The sequence below is a fragment of the Rana temporaria genome, chromosome 6, assembly GCF_905171775.1.
Source record: "Rana temporaria chromosome 6, aRanTem1.1, whole genome shotgun sequence".
In the NCBI taxonomy this organism is placed as follows: domain Eukaryota; kingdom Metazoa; phylum Chordata; class Amphibia; order Anura; family Ranidae; genus Rana; species Rana temporaria.
Genome location: NC_053494.1, coordinates 57,151,966 through 57,169,858, shown reverse-complemented (window position 1 = coordinate 57,169,858; position 17,893 = coordinate 57,151,966). Strand labels below are relative to the sequence as shown.

General features: G+C 41.0%; 1 protein-coding gene across 1 annotated transcript in view; it reads right to left on the bottom strand.

Annotated features, from left to right (window-relative positions):
* The window catches only part of DNAH3 (dynein axonemal heavy chain 3), a 483,492-nt gene that overhangs the window by 23,283 nt on the left and 442,316 nt on the right, over positions 1–17,893 (bottom strand). Inside the window, exons 57-58 of the mRNA XM_040356847.1 lie at positions 12,296–12,463; positions 2,909–3,051 (exon numbers count right to left, since the gene is read on the bottom strand). Of these exons, the coding sequence (XP_040212781.1) occupies positions 2,909–3,051; positions 12,296–12,463 (311 nt within the window). The remainder of the gene's footprint in view (positions 1–2,908; positions 3,052–12,295; positions 12,464–17,893) is intronic.

Here is a 17,893-nt window from a genome sequence, read left to right as displayed (position 1 = left end):
CTGGTTTCCTCCAGACATGATGCTTGCCATTCAGGCCAAAGAGTTCAATCTTTGTTTCATCAGACCAGAGAATTTTGTTTCTCATGATCTGAGAGTCCTTCAGGTGCCTTTTGGGAAACGCTAGGATGGCTGTCATATGCCTTTTACTAAGGAATGGCTTCTGTTTGGCCATTCTACTATACAGGCCTGATTGGTGGAGTGCTGCAGAGATGGTTGTTCTGAAAGGTTCTCCTCTCTCCACAGAGAAACACTGGAGCGTCATAGTGACCATCGGGTTTGGTCACCTCCCTGACTAAGGCCCTTCTCCCCCCAACCGCTTAATTTGGCCGGACGGCCCACTCTAGGAAGAGTCCTGGCGGTTACAAACGTCCGTTTATGGATGATGAAGGCCACTCATTGGGACCTTCAATGCTGCAGAAATGTTTCTGTACCCTTCCCCAGATCTGTGCCATGATACAATCCTGTCTCGGAGATCTACAGAGAATTCCTTGGACTTCATGGCTTGGTTTGTGCTCTGACATGCACTGTTAACTGTGGGACCTTATATAGACAGGTGTGTGCCTTTCCAAATCCTGTCCAATCAACTGAATTTACCACAGGTGGACTCCAATAAAGTTTTATAGAAACATCTCAAGGATGATCAGTGGAAACAGGATGCACCTGAGCTCAATTTCTAGTGTCATGGCAAAGGCTGTGAATATTTATGTGATTTTTTTTCAATAAAGTTGCAACGATTTGAAACAAACTCCTTTCACGTTGTCATCATGGAGTACTGTTTGTAGAATTTTAAGGAAAATAATGAATTTAATCCATTTTGGAATAAGACGTGAAGTGCTAAGAATACTTTCCAGATGTACTGTATGTGCATAGAATGTACTGTATTAATTAATGCGTTACAAACCAAAAAGTATAGTGCTTTATCCAATATATGTATGGTGCAAAATAAAGCAATTAATAAAGTGCTTAAAGCTTATACTTCAATTTGCAATGCATAAATACATTTTAATGTGTGCAATAAGTGAAGTAAAAGTGCTATTTTATATGCATACAAAAATGTCCATAGAAGAGCCCATACAGCAAGATAAAAGAGTCCAAAGACATACAAATCCACAGAGAGAGGTGAATCTCTACAAAAAACAATCTAAGTCAGGGATAGAAACCTTTCAGATCCCAAGTATGTATTAATCTGATATTATTTATTGCATTATTTTGCACCATACTTTGTAATATTTGATATGGCACTATACTGTCTGGTTTGTAAATTTTGTATACTGTGGGGCAGATCCACATAGATCTGTGCCGGGCGCAGCGTATGTCAGATACGCTACGCCGCTGTAACTTACTTAGGCTTAGTTTGAATCCTCAACGAATTTGCGCCGTAAGTTAAGGCGGAGTAGTGTATCTCTCGCGGCGTAAGGGCGCGGAATTCAAATGCGGCGGGTAGGGGGCGTGTTTCATTTAAATGAAGCGCATCCCCGCGCCAAACGAACTGCTCATGCGCCGTCCCTAAAATTTCCTGCCGTGCATTGCGCTAAATGACGTCGCAAGGACGTCATTGGTTTTGACGTGAACGTAAATGGCGTCCAGCCCCATTCATGGACGACTTACGCATCCAACGTAAAATGTTCAAAATTAGACGCGGGAACGACGGCCATACTTAACATTGAGTACGCCACCATATAGCAGCTTTAACTATACGCCGGAAAAAGCCGAACGGAAAGACGTAAAAAAATGCGACGGCCGCTCGTACGTTCGTGGATCGTCGGAAATAGCCAATTTGCATACTCGACGCGGATTACGACGGGAACGCTACATAGCGGACGCCGAAAAATTGCATCTAAGATCCGAAGGTGTACGAAGACGTACGCCTCTCGGATCTAGCCGAGATGCCGTTGTATCTTGTTTTGAGGATTCAAAACAAAGATACGACGCAGGAATTTTGAAATTACGCCGGCGTATCAATAGATACGCCGGCGTAATTTCTTTGTGGATCTACCCCTGTGTATCCAAATATTTTGTTAGCTGCTTATTTTTGAGTTTATTTAGGTCCTAGCACAATTTTTTTTTTTCTTTAAGATTAATGAACGCTTGTTTGTATAATACAGTCTGTCCAGAACACTGGGTATAAATAAGGCAATGTACATGAGTATTAATAACTTGATTATGAAGAACAGAGTGAGGTGCTTTGCATCTATATTTATAAATTATATTTACTTCACATTTAAATATATAAAAAGAAAAGTGTTGAGCACTGTAGCTGGTTAAACAACCAAAAGTTTGAGGTGAAATATCAGCATTTGGCTGACAAAAATAATAATTTTAATGTCTGTTGGCTTTTTCTAGTTCATGCAAGGTATGTTAGTAATAATATTAATATTACATACACGTTGTTTTAACCAATATCATTTGTTTTGCTATTTAACAAGCTTAAAGTGATTGTAAAGTCTAATAAAAAAATAATAATAATAAACATGTTCTACTTACTTGCTCTGTACAGTTTGCACAGAACAGCCCGTATCCTCCTCTTTTCAGGTCCCTCTTCTGTGATCCTGTCCCCTCCCTCCTGTTGAGTGCACCCGAGCCGAGTCACGGCTCCCTGTGTCAATTCAGACACAAAGCTGCGACCCAACCCAGCCCCTTCTCTCTCCTGATTGGCTGAATGATTTTGATCGACAGCAGCAGGAGCCAATCGCGCCCATGCTGCTGTCTCAGCTAACGAGGAGGTGAGTCCCGGCCAGCTTAGTCACTCCTGCAATATCCCTGGATAAAGACGGCTTTGGTAAGTATTAGGGGGGTTGAAGCGGGCTACTGCACACAGAAGCTTTTTTTTATCTAAATGCATAGAATGCATTTAGATTAAAAAAAAACTTCTGCTTTTACAATCCCTTTAAATAAATTTCCATTTTACCTGTTAAAGCGAATCAGTTCCTGTCTAAGCACTGTATTCATTGATTCCTCATAGACCACAGGATATTTTTCTATCACTTCATCCAGGTTAAAATCATTTGGCAATTTATTGAGTATATCTCTAGCCAAATCTTCAACAATCTCCTATGAATGCAAAAAGAATAACAAATATTAACAACCAGTTGAATGTCACATGTATCTAAGGTTCACAGACAATGACTAAGGCCCATGTATAATATACAGAATAGTAAAGCATTATCCTATAAATTACATACATGTCTGTATTTGAAAGGACAGTATATTGTCTCGAGCAAACAATCAGTTTCAACTTCTAATTATATTTGACCGAAAGGTACAAAATAGACACTTTTTTTGACGTATAAGACTGCTTGCATTTGCAAACAATCCACCTAAAAACCAAGACCCAACATAAGATAGGTGACCAATGAAATAGCTAAATATAGGCAACTAAGATTTTTATCTCATTTCCATGCAGTATGAAAGCACTTAATGTGCAGTCACACTTCCACCCTATTCATATAGTTTTTTTATTCATATAGTGACACCATAGGTAACACAGGAAAAAAAACAGGTAAAGCTTGTGTTTTCTCATGGATGAGAAATATGAACCTCTAGGAAAAAGGAGGAAGATTGGCCTAAGAAAAGCTGAAGATGTCAACTTGTATCGAGTAGTTAAATGCATGGGAAAACCATAAAAAGTAAGAGTTGTTTTCCTGAAATGATTTACCTTTTTTACAAGGTAATTTGTTTCAGTGGATTTTCCCAAACCACACTGATACAGTGTGATATAAACAACTATATTCCAACAAATATATAGAAATCAGTCTCTGAAATATATTTCAATCCATGGTGTTTGAATAGTGTTAGCAATCACTGGATGTCTAGCTTTATTCTAATGTCCGTTCTCTCTGGGCGAATCTCACTGCCTGGTGAATACAAGCCTCAAATCACAGTTTTGGGAGTAGGAGAGGATCCATCCGCTGAAAAATCTCAGCGGATCGGTTTCAGCGGATAGATCCCCTGGTGTGTACGTTCCAGCGGATATTTATCCGCGGATATTTCCGATTTCCAGCAGATAAAAATTTGTAGACATGCTTACCTCGCATGCGTCGTAATGATTTGACGCATGTGTGGAATTGCTTATATGACAGCGTCGCCGCGTCATCATCGCGGCGACGGCGCGACACGTCACCGCGGTGTAAATTCAGCGCGGATTTCGATCCGATGGTCGGTACACTCAATCGGATCAAAATCCTCAGAGGATTTATCCGCGGATACGGTCCGGCGGACCGTATCCGCGGATCAATCCTATCGTGTGTACCAGGCCTAAGGTATGACAGGAAAGGAAGGGAGAGCATGCAATAGGTAGGTCGAGGGGAGGCATGAGAGGATATGGAAGGCACTAATTAAATAGAGAGATTGAAGAAATATGAGGGCAGAACAGGGGGACCAGGATAGCGGGAGACAGGGAGGGGGCGGGGGATCGCATGTGTTTCACTGGCATTACAATATGGTTAGTTCTTTTTAAAACAAACTTTCCAGCTGAAGAGAGGAACCACCAGCCCAGACTGACACAATTGGCTTAACAAAATGTTGCTGTAGGTGCACTTCCTAGTGCACTTTCAGTGCAATTTCAAGTGCAAATAAAGTAATAAATACTGCGCTCCTCCTAAACCAATGTCTATAGTTGCTGCCAACACAACAAAGGGATAACAAAATGTGAAAATAAAGTGCAGCGTCGCTAAGGCAAGAAAAAAGCAGAACTCCTAACGTGATAGGAGTTCTTAGTAAAGTGAAATGAATCACACAATGGGGCAGATTCATCAAGAGATACGACGGCGGATCTCCTGATCCGCCGTCGTATCTGTGAGAGCCGACGGTCGGATCTGTGAGATCCCACGGTCGGATCTATGCGACTGATTCATAAGAATCAGTTCCGCATAGATCTCCCTTAGATCCGACTGGTGTAAATGACTTACACCAGTCGAATCTTAGGCTGCAATCTCCCGCCCGCCGCTAGGTGTCGTCGCTTTTTTTTAGGTGTCGGATATGCAAATGAGTTGAACAGCCGATTCAAGTCCGTACGCCCGCCCGTCTCTTTTTTTTAACGTCGTTTGCGTTCGGCTTTTTCCGGCGGATAGTTACCCCTGCTATATGAGGGGTAGCTAATGTTAAGTATGGCCGTCATTCCCGCGCCGAGATTCTAAATTTTTACGTCGTTTGCGTAAGTCGATCGGGAATACCGATGGCCGCAATTGACGTACCCGCCGCTAACAATGACGTCCTAGCGACGTCATTTGGAGCATGCGCACTGGGATATTTCGCCAGCGGCGCATGCGCAGTTAAATCGGCGCGGGAACGCGCCTGATTTGAATTGTACACTCCCCCTAGCCGCGGTATTTGCATTCCGCCGGGGGGAGTTACGATCCGATGGTGCAATTTTCGAGGTAAGTGCTTGATGAATCATGCACTAGCCTCGCTAAATTGCACCGGCGGATCGTAAAAAAAAAAGATCGAGCGGATCTAAAGATCCGCTGATCTACATGAATCTGCCCCAATGTGTCTGTAACAGAATGACCCATGACACCCAGAGACTTTTGAAGGATGAGTGGTACTCCTGTGCCAGCGTCACTAATAACTCTTGGGTCTAGGTTCACCCTGTGCCCCTTTTGGGCATAGGGTGATTGAGAACTGATATCTCGGATTACATGAGATGGGACATTAATGATAATTCATATATTGCAGGATATCTTGAGATATTACAAGTTGTTAAAGTCTGACTCCAAATGGAGTGTTTTCATTCAATGGGGGGACATATGCCTTTGAGGTGTTAATTGGGTTTGCTCCAAGACCTTTCATTATGTATGCTAATAACACTGTTTGTGTGAAGATGCTATTGATGATAGATATGTGTTGTGAGTTAGCAATCTAAAGGTCAGTCTTCTTTCAGGGGTAGGGAATTAGCATGTCAATTATGTTTAGTAAAGGAATGTGTTTGTGCGAAAAGTCTATTGATGATACTACGTGATATGAATAACAGGTGAGGGGAACTTGTCAAGCTGTAGTAATTAACCCCTCTAAATGCGGAGACGGGACGTCTAGGGAATGACTAATTAATCAACTCAACTGAATGTCATTGTCTAAGATAGTTTGTATTGAAGAGCCGTGTGGGTGGAGTTGATTCATTGTTCACTTGGGTTCTAAAACTGTATATAAGAAAGCTAACCATTAAAGATTGGTTCATTCATTTGAAACCAGTACCAGAGCTGTGTGAGTCTCAGTTATTCTGGGAAATGGAATGGATCGTGCCTGTCAGATTGTGGAGTGTCAGATAAGCTGACGTGGGCGATGGAATGGGAATATCGTAAACGGTGGTGACCGTTACAGTATCAATAATATGGGGTACCAAAACATTAAAACAAAAACATAAATGAATTTATCAAAGGATGGTGTGTGAACACACTAATCTAATTCAGAAATATAGTGCAAGTGTCCAATAGACCAAATGAAAAAGTTATTCTGGGAATTGGAATGGATCGTGCCTGTCAGATTGTGGAGTGTCAGATAAGCTGACGTGGGCGATGGAATGGGAATATCGTAAACGGTGGTGACCGTTACAGTATCAATAATATGGGGTACCAAAACATTAAAACAAAAACATAAATGAATTTATCAAAGGATGGTGTGTGAACACACTAATCTAATTCAGAAATATAGTGCAAGTGTCCAATAGACCAAATGAAAAAATTGTCCATAAAAAGTGACAGTGAAAAAAAACATCAGATTAAACACGGAGAGTGAGACATGATTCCTTGCGATATCCACGCGGAAGGTTTCCCCTCAGGAGCATAATCCCCATCCGATCAAAGAAAAAATAAGGTACTCTTACCAGATCCAATGGACCCAATACACTGTACGGCGGTGGGTCTAACGAGCATGGACAGCCAAATGATTAGTCTAGTTGATTCTATCAGACTTCTCGCCTTGCTACGGGGTGCAGATCTCCACGATGGATAGTTGTGTTATCCAACCTCAAGGTGGCCAATTCAGATCCACTTGTCATGATGGAATGGGACAACTTCCAACTTTCAATGAACGTGGTACGCTCCAATCATAGGGAAAAAAAGGAACAGAAAGAGCGCCTCCTCATAGTGTAAAAATGGCTAAAAAATGTATTCAAGTAAAAAGTTCCAAGCACAAAGTAAAATTCCATTAAGAAAAACATCCACATCAAAAAATGAAAAGAGATGAAAAAAAGTTTGCGCAGTGTTGGAGAGGCTGGGGCCAGTGTATGTGCCCAAGGGGCACTGCAAATTTTACTTTGTGCTTGGAACTTTTTACTTGAATAAATTTTTAGCCATTTTTACACTATGAGGAGGCGCTCTTTCTGTTCCTTTTTTTTCCTTATGATTGGAGCTTACCACGTGTACTTTGCCCTTGTAGTTTGCACTTGAAGTGAAAAGTGGATTTGGTCTTGCTAAATAACCCCCACTGTATCATGTGAACAGGGCATGCCTTAGCACCGATTTTCCTAAAAGTTAATATTTGCATACTATAGGCACTTCAGGTGCAAGTACCCTGTAGCAACATTTTACTAAACCAGTGGTACCAACTGGAACTTGGTGATGCCTAGACTTTGTAATTTTTTTTATAGGATTTATTTTCAAAGATTAATGAAGTGACAGGTATACTTTAAAGTTAACCTGTAATGAAGGTCATCTGGGGTCAGGCTAGCTGACTTCTGAAGAGAGAGATTAGTTAAGGTAGAATGGGGCACTAGGCAAGGTTGCAGCTTTCAAGTGATCCATAAAACGTACAGGCTGGCAACTCGACAGCTAGGTTGCAGCTTTGGTCTCCTTCATCTATTTAACTGACATTGATTAGGACTACAATAGGCACAGAGAAGCTTCCCCATCTGTATTGTCTGTACAAGCATGGCCCCATCAGACATTAACTGCCTATAGTACATGCCCCCTTGTAGAGTGACAGGTAGGTGCACAGCTTCAACCAAGTACACCAACCTCCTGACTAACTGCAGAAACATAAACTACCTGGTTGAACATCCACTAGCCCTAAGCTCTTTCATAGAATACCCTGTGAATGACCCAACTCTGTCTGAAGATAATAGTTGCCTGCCTGGCTCCATTTTTCAAACACTTTTTAAATACTGACCTGGGCCAAGTATATAACAGGTTAAGTCAGAACTGATCTGAAGACTTGTTCTGGATCACTGATTCAGAAAGTATTAAAACCCTTAGATCAGCATTACTACAATGGCGCCCTACAGATTACACTCAATATAGGTTTCCTTTAAGAAGAATTACACAGAGCAGCTTTTTAATTGTGTTTATATCATATTCAGTCATGGGTGACATGCCAGCAAACACTGTAGTAGAAATGAGTCTCTGGAAGGATCATTAGATGTGCAAAGGGGAAAGTGAATACAATACAGTTTACATGATGACAGTCCAGTAATGACAGGGTGAGAAGGAATACAGATATATGATCCTTCTGCCCCTTTCCTTGCTAATTCCATCAATCCCTGTCTATATCTCATCATAATGTAATCAAAGCCAGAAAGCAGTGGCTGACAGTCATGGTCATTTATGATAAATAGGAGCTTTCTGTTATAGGGTCTTTCATGCATATAAAACAGCTTTGTAATGAATACTTTAATAGTCAGATCAGCAGTTAAAGCTTCAGCAAAACCTTGGTTTGTCTGCTTTATCAGGATGTAGAAAGAAGAAGGAAAAATAAGATGAGATAATAACTGTTATGATGTGCTCCAAATACTGCATCTAAAGTGTATGTATAGGAACGTTTTTTAGTTTTCAATGGAGTAGGGAAGGGTTAGAACCTCTGTCAGCTTTTAAGTGAGGTCCATGTCCCCACTGGGAAAAATCATCCTCTCTATCTGTCCTGCAATGTACCTTCTTCAAATGTCCAGGCTGGAGGCCATAAGGTAAATTGACATATTTTATTATGATAGAATTACATGATCCTGCTCAGCCACATTAGCAGCTTCGATATAAAGAGCTATGTACACCGCCACAGGATGGTGCTGTGGGTGTACCTAAAGTAATACAGTGCCACGCCCTAATCATAAAATATTAAAGATTGAAAGATGGAAAGATTTACTTTGTAGACACCACTGATAAAAACGTTTTTTTTTATTTGTAACAATTCACATATAAGTTCTAAAATAACAATACTGTAGCAGCCTTCAGTTTTGAATACTTGATATCACCAAAATCGGGATATAGGATCAAACCACCCCGATACATAAAACACGGCTGTAGAGATTTAAGCTGTAGCATGAAAACAAGCTCTACATCTTTCACGGGAACCGCTTCTTCAAGAGCTTATATACATTTTCTCCAATAAGGTCAGTAAGATCATAAAAAGTAATATTAGTATTATGGCAGCATAGATGTTGGGTGGGCGGAGATTGTCCGAGGACTATGGAAAGGTAAACGCTAAACTTGCCACCTGAGAGTAATATGTTTAGTGCATAATATTCCATTTGATCATGGTAACATAGATAGAAGGTCACAAAGCCTTTCAGAATATATACCAAACTTTAGGGGTATTTGGATTTCTCCACAGTTGGATAGTATGCACTAGTAAAAGTTCACCAAATGGAGTTGTATCTAGACAATCTAGAGATGTGTGTAAATCCACGACAAGCCCAGAAATCCTGGCTCTCAGAATAGGGAGTCTAATGCCGCGTACACTGGATCGGAAATTCCGACAAGAATACTGTGGATTTTTTCTAACAGAATGTTGTCTCAAACTTGTGTTCCATACACATGGTCACAAATATCTTGTCGGAAATTCTGAACGTCAAGAACGCGGTGACGTACAAGACGTACGACAAGCCGAGATTAATGAAGTTCTATAGGCAGTTTGGCTCTTCTGCTTAATTCTGAGCATGCATGTTTTTTTTGCTCGTCGGAATTGCATACAGACGAGCGTTTTTTTCGATAGGAACTTTTTCCATCGGAAAAATAGAGAACCAGCTCTCAATCTTTTGTTGGTGGAAATTCCAACAGCAAACGTCAAATGGAGCATACACACGATCGGAATTTCCGAAAAAAGCTCACATCGGACTTTTTTTGTGGAAATTTCCGATTGTATGTACGAGGCATTAGGCAGTAGTTGCTGAAAATCGAATTCTGCTTCTACATTTTTGACTAGTGTAAATAAATAATTTAGCATTTTCAAATGAATATATGCTCCCTCAGATGTCTTTTATTTGCGTTACCTGTCATATAGTGACACTTTACACTTCTGCAGAACCCGATTTCCTTCTAGTATTTACACCCCTCACATTTTTGTAAATATTTTATTATATCTTTTCACTGAATAAATTACACTTTGCTACAATGTAAAGTAGTGAGTGTACAGCTTGTAGAACAGTATACATTTGCTGTCCCCTCAAAACACACAGCCATTAATGTATTTTATTGGGATAGACCAGCACAAAGAGGCACATAAGTGGAAGGAATATGATAAATGTTTTTCAACATGTTTTACAAATAAATATCTGAAAAGTGTGGCGTACATTTGTATTCAGCCCCCTTTACTTTGATACCCCTAACTAAAATCTAGTGGAACCAATTGCCTTGAGAAGTCACCTAATTAGCAAATAGTGCCCACCTGTGTATAATTTAATCTCAGTATAAATACAGCTGTTCTGTGAAGCCCTCAGAGGTTTGTTAGAGAACCGTAGTGAACAAACAGCATCATGAAGGCCAAGTAACACCAGACAGGTCAGAGATAAAGTTGTGGAAAAGTTTAAAGCAGGGTTATGTTATAAAAAAAATCCTAAGCTTTGAACATCTCATGGAGCACTGTTCAATTCATCATCCAAAAATGGAAAGATTATGGCACAACTGCAAACCTACCAAGACATGGCCGTCCACTTAAACTGACAGGCCGGGCACGAAAAGCACTAATCAGAAAAGCAGCCAAGAGGCTCATGGTAACTCTGGAGGAGCTGCAGAGATCCACCAGGTAGGAGAATCTGTCCACAGCACAGCTATTGTTCTGGGGATGCTTTTCTTCAGCAGGGAAGCTGCTGTTGATGGGAAGATCAATGGCAATACACGGCAATCTTAAAAGAAAACCTGTTAGAGTCTGCAAAAGACTTGAGACTGGGAAGGAGGTTCACCTTTCAGCAGGACAACGACCCTAAACATACAGCCAGAGCTTCAATGGAATGGTTTAGATCAAAGAATATTCATATGTTAGAATGGCCCAATTAAAGTCAAGACCTAAATCCAATTGAAAATCTGTTGAAAGACTTGAAAATTGCTGTTCACAGGCACTCTGCATCCAATCTGACAGAGCTTGAGACATTTTGCATAGAAGAATGGGCAAAAATGTCACTCTCTAGATGTGCAAAGCTGGTAGCGACATCCCCCAAAAAGACTTGCAGTTGTAATTGCCGTGAAAGGTGTTTCTACAAAGTATTGACTTCATGTTGATCTATCACATAAAATCCCAATAAAATACATTTACGTTTTTGGTTGTAATATGACAAGATGTGGAAAATTCCAAGGGGTGTGAATAATTTTTCAAGGCACTGTACATGGGAGCTGTTTTACTGTAGAAGGATTTGTTTTTGTTCCTCCAGTCCTGAGATCTACACAACTCTGCCCTACAGCACAACTCTGATCTGGTGTACAGAGGTACTCAGAGTGGGCCATGCCTGTGCTGGGAAGCAGTCATATATGTGACAGCTTCCCCCAAAGTGCTGTACCCCCTGCCTCATTTAGCTGTTCGGCAGGTCTTTTGCTGAAAGCTAGATGTAAACAAAAAGGCCAGGGATACAGCTGGTGTCATTATCCAAATATGGCCAATGCCCATATTTTGGAAATGACTTGTCACTGGGTGGGCGGAGTCTGATGGAGAACTAAGAGACTAGTACCCCATCAGGTCCACTTTACTTTTCAGTGTGTACAGCAGTGGGCGGATTGAAAGTTGATATTGGACTGAATAGCAGCTATGGATCTGCCCACTCCCATGCGCTGTAAATCAAAAGTGGAACAGACTTGATGTGATGTAAAATAAAACTCTTTGGCCAAGCGCTTGTCAGGGTCTGTAACGGTTACAAGAATTTAGTGCAAGCACTAACGCTTTCGGTGCTGCGCCCCAAAAGAATTCTAAAGGGTGCCTACTACACCCTTTATGAATTGCCCCATATGTACAGTATGTTAGCATTTCCATGTCTATGACCAAAAAAATGTACTTTGAAGAAGATTAGTGCTTTTCTGGTCTTACCTATGCATGTATAAATATCACTGTATCTAGAGCCTTGTTATCTTTTCTAATAAACACAAATTGTTAAAAAAAAAAATCTTACTTGAGAAGATTTACCGCTCCCTGATGTTTGCCTGGGCAGAGTGAGAAGGACCCCTTCAAACAGCTGGTTAGTCTCCTGGTTATCTTTGGTGATGTCAGCATTCTCATGCAATCCAAACACCTCTGGGTGAGCGATAAGAGGTAAATTTCTTATGTAATCCACAAAGGACTGAAATAAAATAGAATACCTGGTTCAATTTATGAATGAATACCGCAAGTAAGAGGTAATACAGCACCTTAGCTTCACAATCCAAGTTGTATTATCTAACAATAGCTCATCATGGTTGGCTTACAATGAAAAAAAAAAAGCCTGACAATTGAAAGAGCTGCCATCCTATTTATTACAATTCATGAAAGAAGTGCCAGAAAGAAGGCCAAGTCACTTGACCTGTACAACTCTTATGATTCTGTCTCAGCCTTTTTTTTTGCCTTCATAGCTTAATAAAATACTGGTATGATATGTAAAATATAGATATGCAAGTGTTCTAAATAATGCTTTTAAATTAACATATTTATATAAAACATGTGAATCCCAAAAAAAAATTGTTACCATTAAAGTGATACTAAACCCACACTGTTTATATTACGTTGTTCCTTCTATTTCTGTATATGGATGATAGCACTGTAATTATTTTAGTAAAAAATCTCAGTACCTGTTTCCTAATCAATACACAGCTATCACATAACTCACCCCTTTTCCAGCCTGTCTGCAGGAAAACATAAGCAGGAGGAGCTTCTAGTCCTCTGCTGCTGGTCACATGTTTAAAAAAAATCAAAACAGCCTTTGGAATATGTAAAATAAATAATTAATATAAATTAACTTTTTTAAATTGTCATAGAAATATATATTTGAGATAAAATATTTATAATTTTTTTGGCAATAACATGATGTGGGGGGATTTCTGCTAGTCACAGTATTTGTCACGCCCCTCCAGCCTGTGTTTTTAGAATAAGAGGGAGATGAAGCTTGCATCAATCTACATGTAATATCCCACCCCCATTGTGTTTAGCTTGTTAGTGGGCATGGAGGAGGAGGGAGGGAGTGGGCTGTCATTTACCACTGTGTATATGCCCACATTTTTTTAAAATGTTGCTGTGATTTGTAGTGCTGTCCAGAGACAATCTTTGTTCCTGCTCCTCCAATGTTAATGAAAAAAAAAATCACAAAAAATAATACAGGAGTATCTGTACCTTTGAAGTTTCTGAAGAAAAATCCCAGGTGTGCAACATTAAAGTAGAACCAAAGGCATTTTTTTTCATTTTGAATAGAGTAAGGGAAGGTTATACCCCTGGCAGTTTTTTTTTCATCCATCTCCATCTGTGTCTCATTGGGGATATTTACCTTCACTTTCCGTCCCATAACCAAATGAAGAAGGGAGAGGAATCCCTGCAAATTAAGGGAGACAATAGCCCCCAGGTCACCAGAACTAGTGTCCTCATTGGAAGATATCCCCTCTATTACTGTTCTGGGGATAACCCCAAATTTTCTTTTACTTTTGATGATAATGGCAAACAGGACACATGGAGAGGGTTAATCGACTTCGTTGGGGCAGAAGTAGCAATAACAACCTAACAGGGGTTCTAACCCACTACATTCAAAAGAGGAAAAAAAATTGCCTTTAGTTATACTTTAACAAAGAGTACAGAGAGTGTAGGAAAGAGGGTATACAAAAACACCAAGCAATCTACAGGATTAGCAGGCCATGAGTTTGTGAATACCTCATTTTGTGGGTGCTAGTAGCTGTGCTAATTATCAAAGTCACTCTATCATGGCAGGAGTATGGGGGCCTGCCATTGCAGGCCTTCTGAAAATCACCCGGGGGATTTTCACAGGGGGCCAGAGAACTTCCCCAGGGGGGACGAACGAAACGGGGGACGAGAGGGGGGAGGAGGGCCAGGAAGAAAAAGGAGAAGAGTGTAACATTGGCGGGAATTTTCAACTTAAGTTCAGCTGATTTCACCAATGCAGAGAAAGTGGTTTTAGACAAGGGCCTAAAATTTGTCCCGTCTAGAACTCTCAATAAATTCAATACCTTTATTGATGTACAGAAGTTCGTGAGAAAAATGAATATTCAAAGGTATTTTATTTTCAACCCCTGTAGACCGAATCTCCCAGAGGTTTCTACACAGATTATACATACGGGGCTTTCTAACCCTTCCCTCTTTAACCCTTCATGTCCAATAGCACCTAGTATCAAAGTGTTCAGGGATTTGGTCATCAAAGATTTGGAAGAACTTCCTGTCAAAAGGAATTACTCTGACCCTAATATTAAACTTGGTTTACTCCGCATACCCCGCTTTAAATACACTCACTTTACATACACTCGCGAGTAAGGACATACCCGTGAGTGTATGTAAAGTGGCTTACCAGGACTGTACAGACATTTTGCAGCCGCAGTAGAAGGAGCTGAAGCTCAGAGAGCATAGCCCGCCTTGTTCCAGTGTGCCCCTGACACCCCCACTACAGCCCCTGAGACCTTAACTACAGCTCCTAACACCCCAATTACACCCCCTGACCCCCCACTACACCCTATAAGTGAAAAAGGGTATTGTTTCACTTTAAGTACATTTTCGTTTTACATACATGCTCTGGTCCCATTGTGTACTTAAAAGTGGGGTATGCCTGTATGTGAAAGGAGGGATCTGGTGATCCGCCCTGCGGAGAAAGGGGGAGGGATAGTGGTTCTTGACAAAACTGCTTACAATGAAGAGATGTATAATATTCTGGGGGACAGTTCTACATATACCAAATTACCCTCGAACCCCACTTCTAAATTCAAGGTTTCGTTGAAGAAACTCATTGATATTGGGGCTAGAAAGGGAATATTGGATAACAAAGAGAAGAGTTATCTTGTGCCTAAAGTTCCGCGTATACCAGTCATGTACTACTTGCCCAAAGTACACAAAAATAGTACCCGCCCACCGGGGCGGCCTATTGTAAGCGGTATCAACTCAATAACATCTAGAGTAGGGAAGTACATAGACTACCATCTCCAACCGATTGTGAAAAATATCCCCTCCTACCTGAAGGATACCAGACATACCATTGCCAAATTACAAGAGGTACCCTACACGGAAGATCTTTTACTAGTCACAGCCGATGTGGCATCTTTATACACCAGTATTGCCCATCATTTAGGTTTCCAAGCTGTGGACTGTTTTTTGGATAGAGTGGAAACCATTCCTTTGGTACAGAAGTTATTCATCATGGACCTGTTGAGGTTCGCAACTTCTCACAATTATTTCTGGTACGGAGGTGACTTTTATTTACAACAGAAAGGTGTAGCGATGGGGGCCAAGTTTGCCCCCAGCTTGGCTAATATTTTTATGGCCAAATGGGAGGAGGATGTCGTCTATGCTCTAGAGCGACCTGAGATCGTTCTGTGGGCTCGATATATAGACGACATCCTCCTCCTATGGAAAGGCGATCGTACTTCTCTTGATATCTTCATGACTGTCTTGAATGATAATCAAGTCGGGATTGGTCTCTCCTATGAGGCGAATCCCTTAAGTATACACTTCCTCGACCTTGAAATCTTTGTTGAAAACCATCAACTTAAAACTAGAACATACTTCAAAAGCACGGACCGCAACGGGTTTATCCCACAGGATAGTTGCCATCACCTGTCCTGGCTTGGCTCCGTACCTCGTAGCCAGATGCTTAGACTAAGACGGAACTGCTCTAATTTAAATGATTTCAAGGTCCAGGCACAAACTTTGAAAAAAAGGTTTGTGGATAAGGGATACTGCAATCTGGCCATAGAAGAGGAAATCAAGAAAATCTCTACAGTGGATAGGTCCACATTAACCGTGGAAAAAGTCAAAATAGCACAAGATAACAAATTTAAACACTCGTTCTTCACCACTTTCTCTACCCAACATAGACAAATTAAAAGTATTATTCAAAAACATTGGGCAGTTTTGAAAAATGATCCCTTGTTGGGACCAGTTCTTCCTGTACAGGCAGGTGTGATTTATAGAGGAGCTGTCCCTCTAAGAAATCAACTTGCACCAAATATACCAGACCCTCCAGTGAAAATTTCCTTTTTCCCTTTGTCTAAAGGCTATCACCCTTGTAGAAAATGTAAGGTATGCCTACATAATTCTAATAAGAGAAAAACAGTTAGCTTTACATCAACAGTAACTGGTCTTGTATTTCCCATGAAAGTATTTTCCACGTGTGCTACTAAACACGTGGTTTATCTTATTACCTGCCATTGTGGGAAACAATATGTGGGCCGCACTATTAGAAGTTTCACCATAAGGGTAGGGGAACACATAGCCAAAATTAAGAAGGGGTGAACAAAACATACTGTACCCAGGCACTTTCTTGAACAACATAATAAAAGAATCGAGGGGACGACCTTTCAGGTTATAGATCACTTCGTCCCCCACTGGAGAGGTGAGCCCAGTGTTCGGGGAGTATCAAAACTTGAAGTCTTCTGGATCTACCAATTGAAGAGTTACGTCCCCCACGGCCTCAATGTGGAGTGGGACGTTAACTCTTTCATCAATCAGTCCTGATTTATATGACCAATAGCAATATATTAGATATTTATCAGTTATTATTTTTTCTGTTTTTTGAAGAATTTTTCCATTTTTACTTACTCCCACGACACCATCTCTATAATCCAAAAATTAATTATTTTTTGTAGATTTTTGACAGCGTAATAGTATGGGATGAATAGATGGTAATTTTTCCATTTTTGACCACTAGGTGGCGCCTTACATATGAGAATTGTGTTATGTAGCAGCCCATGATTATAGTTGGGATGGCGACTTCTAGTTGCTGTTTCCCACCACTAGGAGGCCCTCCATACACGTCTCTATGTTTTAGCCATCCATTATGTTCCTTTTCCCTGCCATACTCCTATTAACCGCCCTGTGATCCTTCATAGATCAATGAACCTCCTCGGTGCACTATTATGTAGGTGCGGTTGTGTTTACACACGGGCGCAACGTCTGCATATCTCCTTGCTGTGGGGTCGCGTCACGAGGGGGCGGGGTTTGCGTCGGTCGGTGACGCGCTCCGCCTCACTAGACCTACACATACAGGGAGTGGTGCCGATTGGCTCAACCTCCTGGAGGGGAGGGGAGTGGAGGGGAGATCAGGGTGATGGGCGGACACATAGGAGATGTCACTTCCGGGCGCCTGGAGCGCACAAGAAGACCATAGAGAATACAGGGATTTATCAATTGGATTTAATATTTGTCATTTCCGGGCGCCTGGAGCGCACGCAAACCGGAAATGTCAGCAATTGGAACGCACGCCAGTAACGGTGAGTGCCAGTCCTATGGGGGTAAGTAGAGATGTTATTTAAAGCGCAGGAGGGCGAGATGATTCAGATATGCACCCCAGTAGAAGTATTTTGATACGAAACCAGTCGGGCATCTGATCATATCCACCCCAAACTGCGCACAGTTACTTTATCCTTCTCTGAAGTGTGTGTGCCTTGATGCTGAGATTGCTTTTGCAGTGCTGTTCTTTTTTGGTGTGATAATGGTTTACTGAGATCCCCTTTTTGAGACTTTTGGGAGCTTGTCCTTATTTTGAATTTTTAAATAATTTTTTTACGCGATGAGGAGGTGTTTTCTTTTC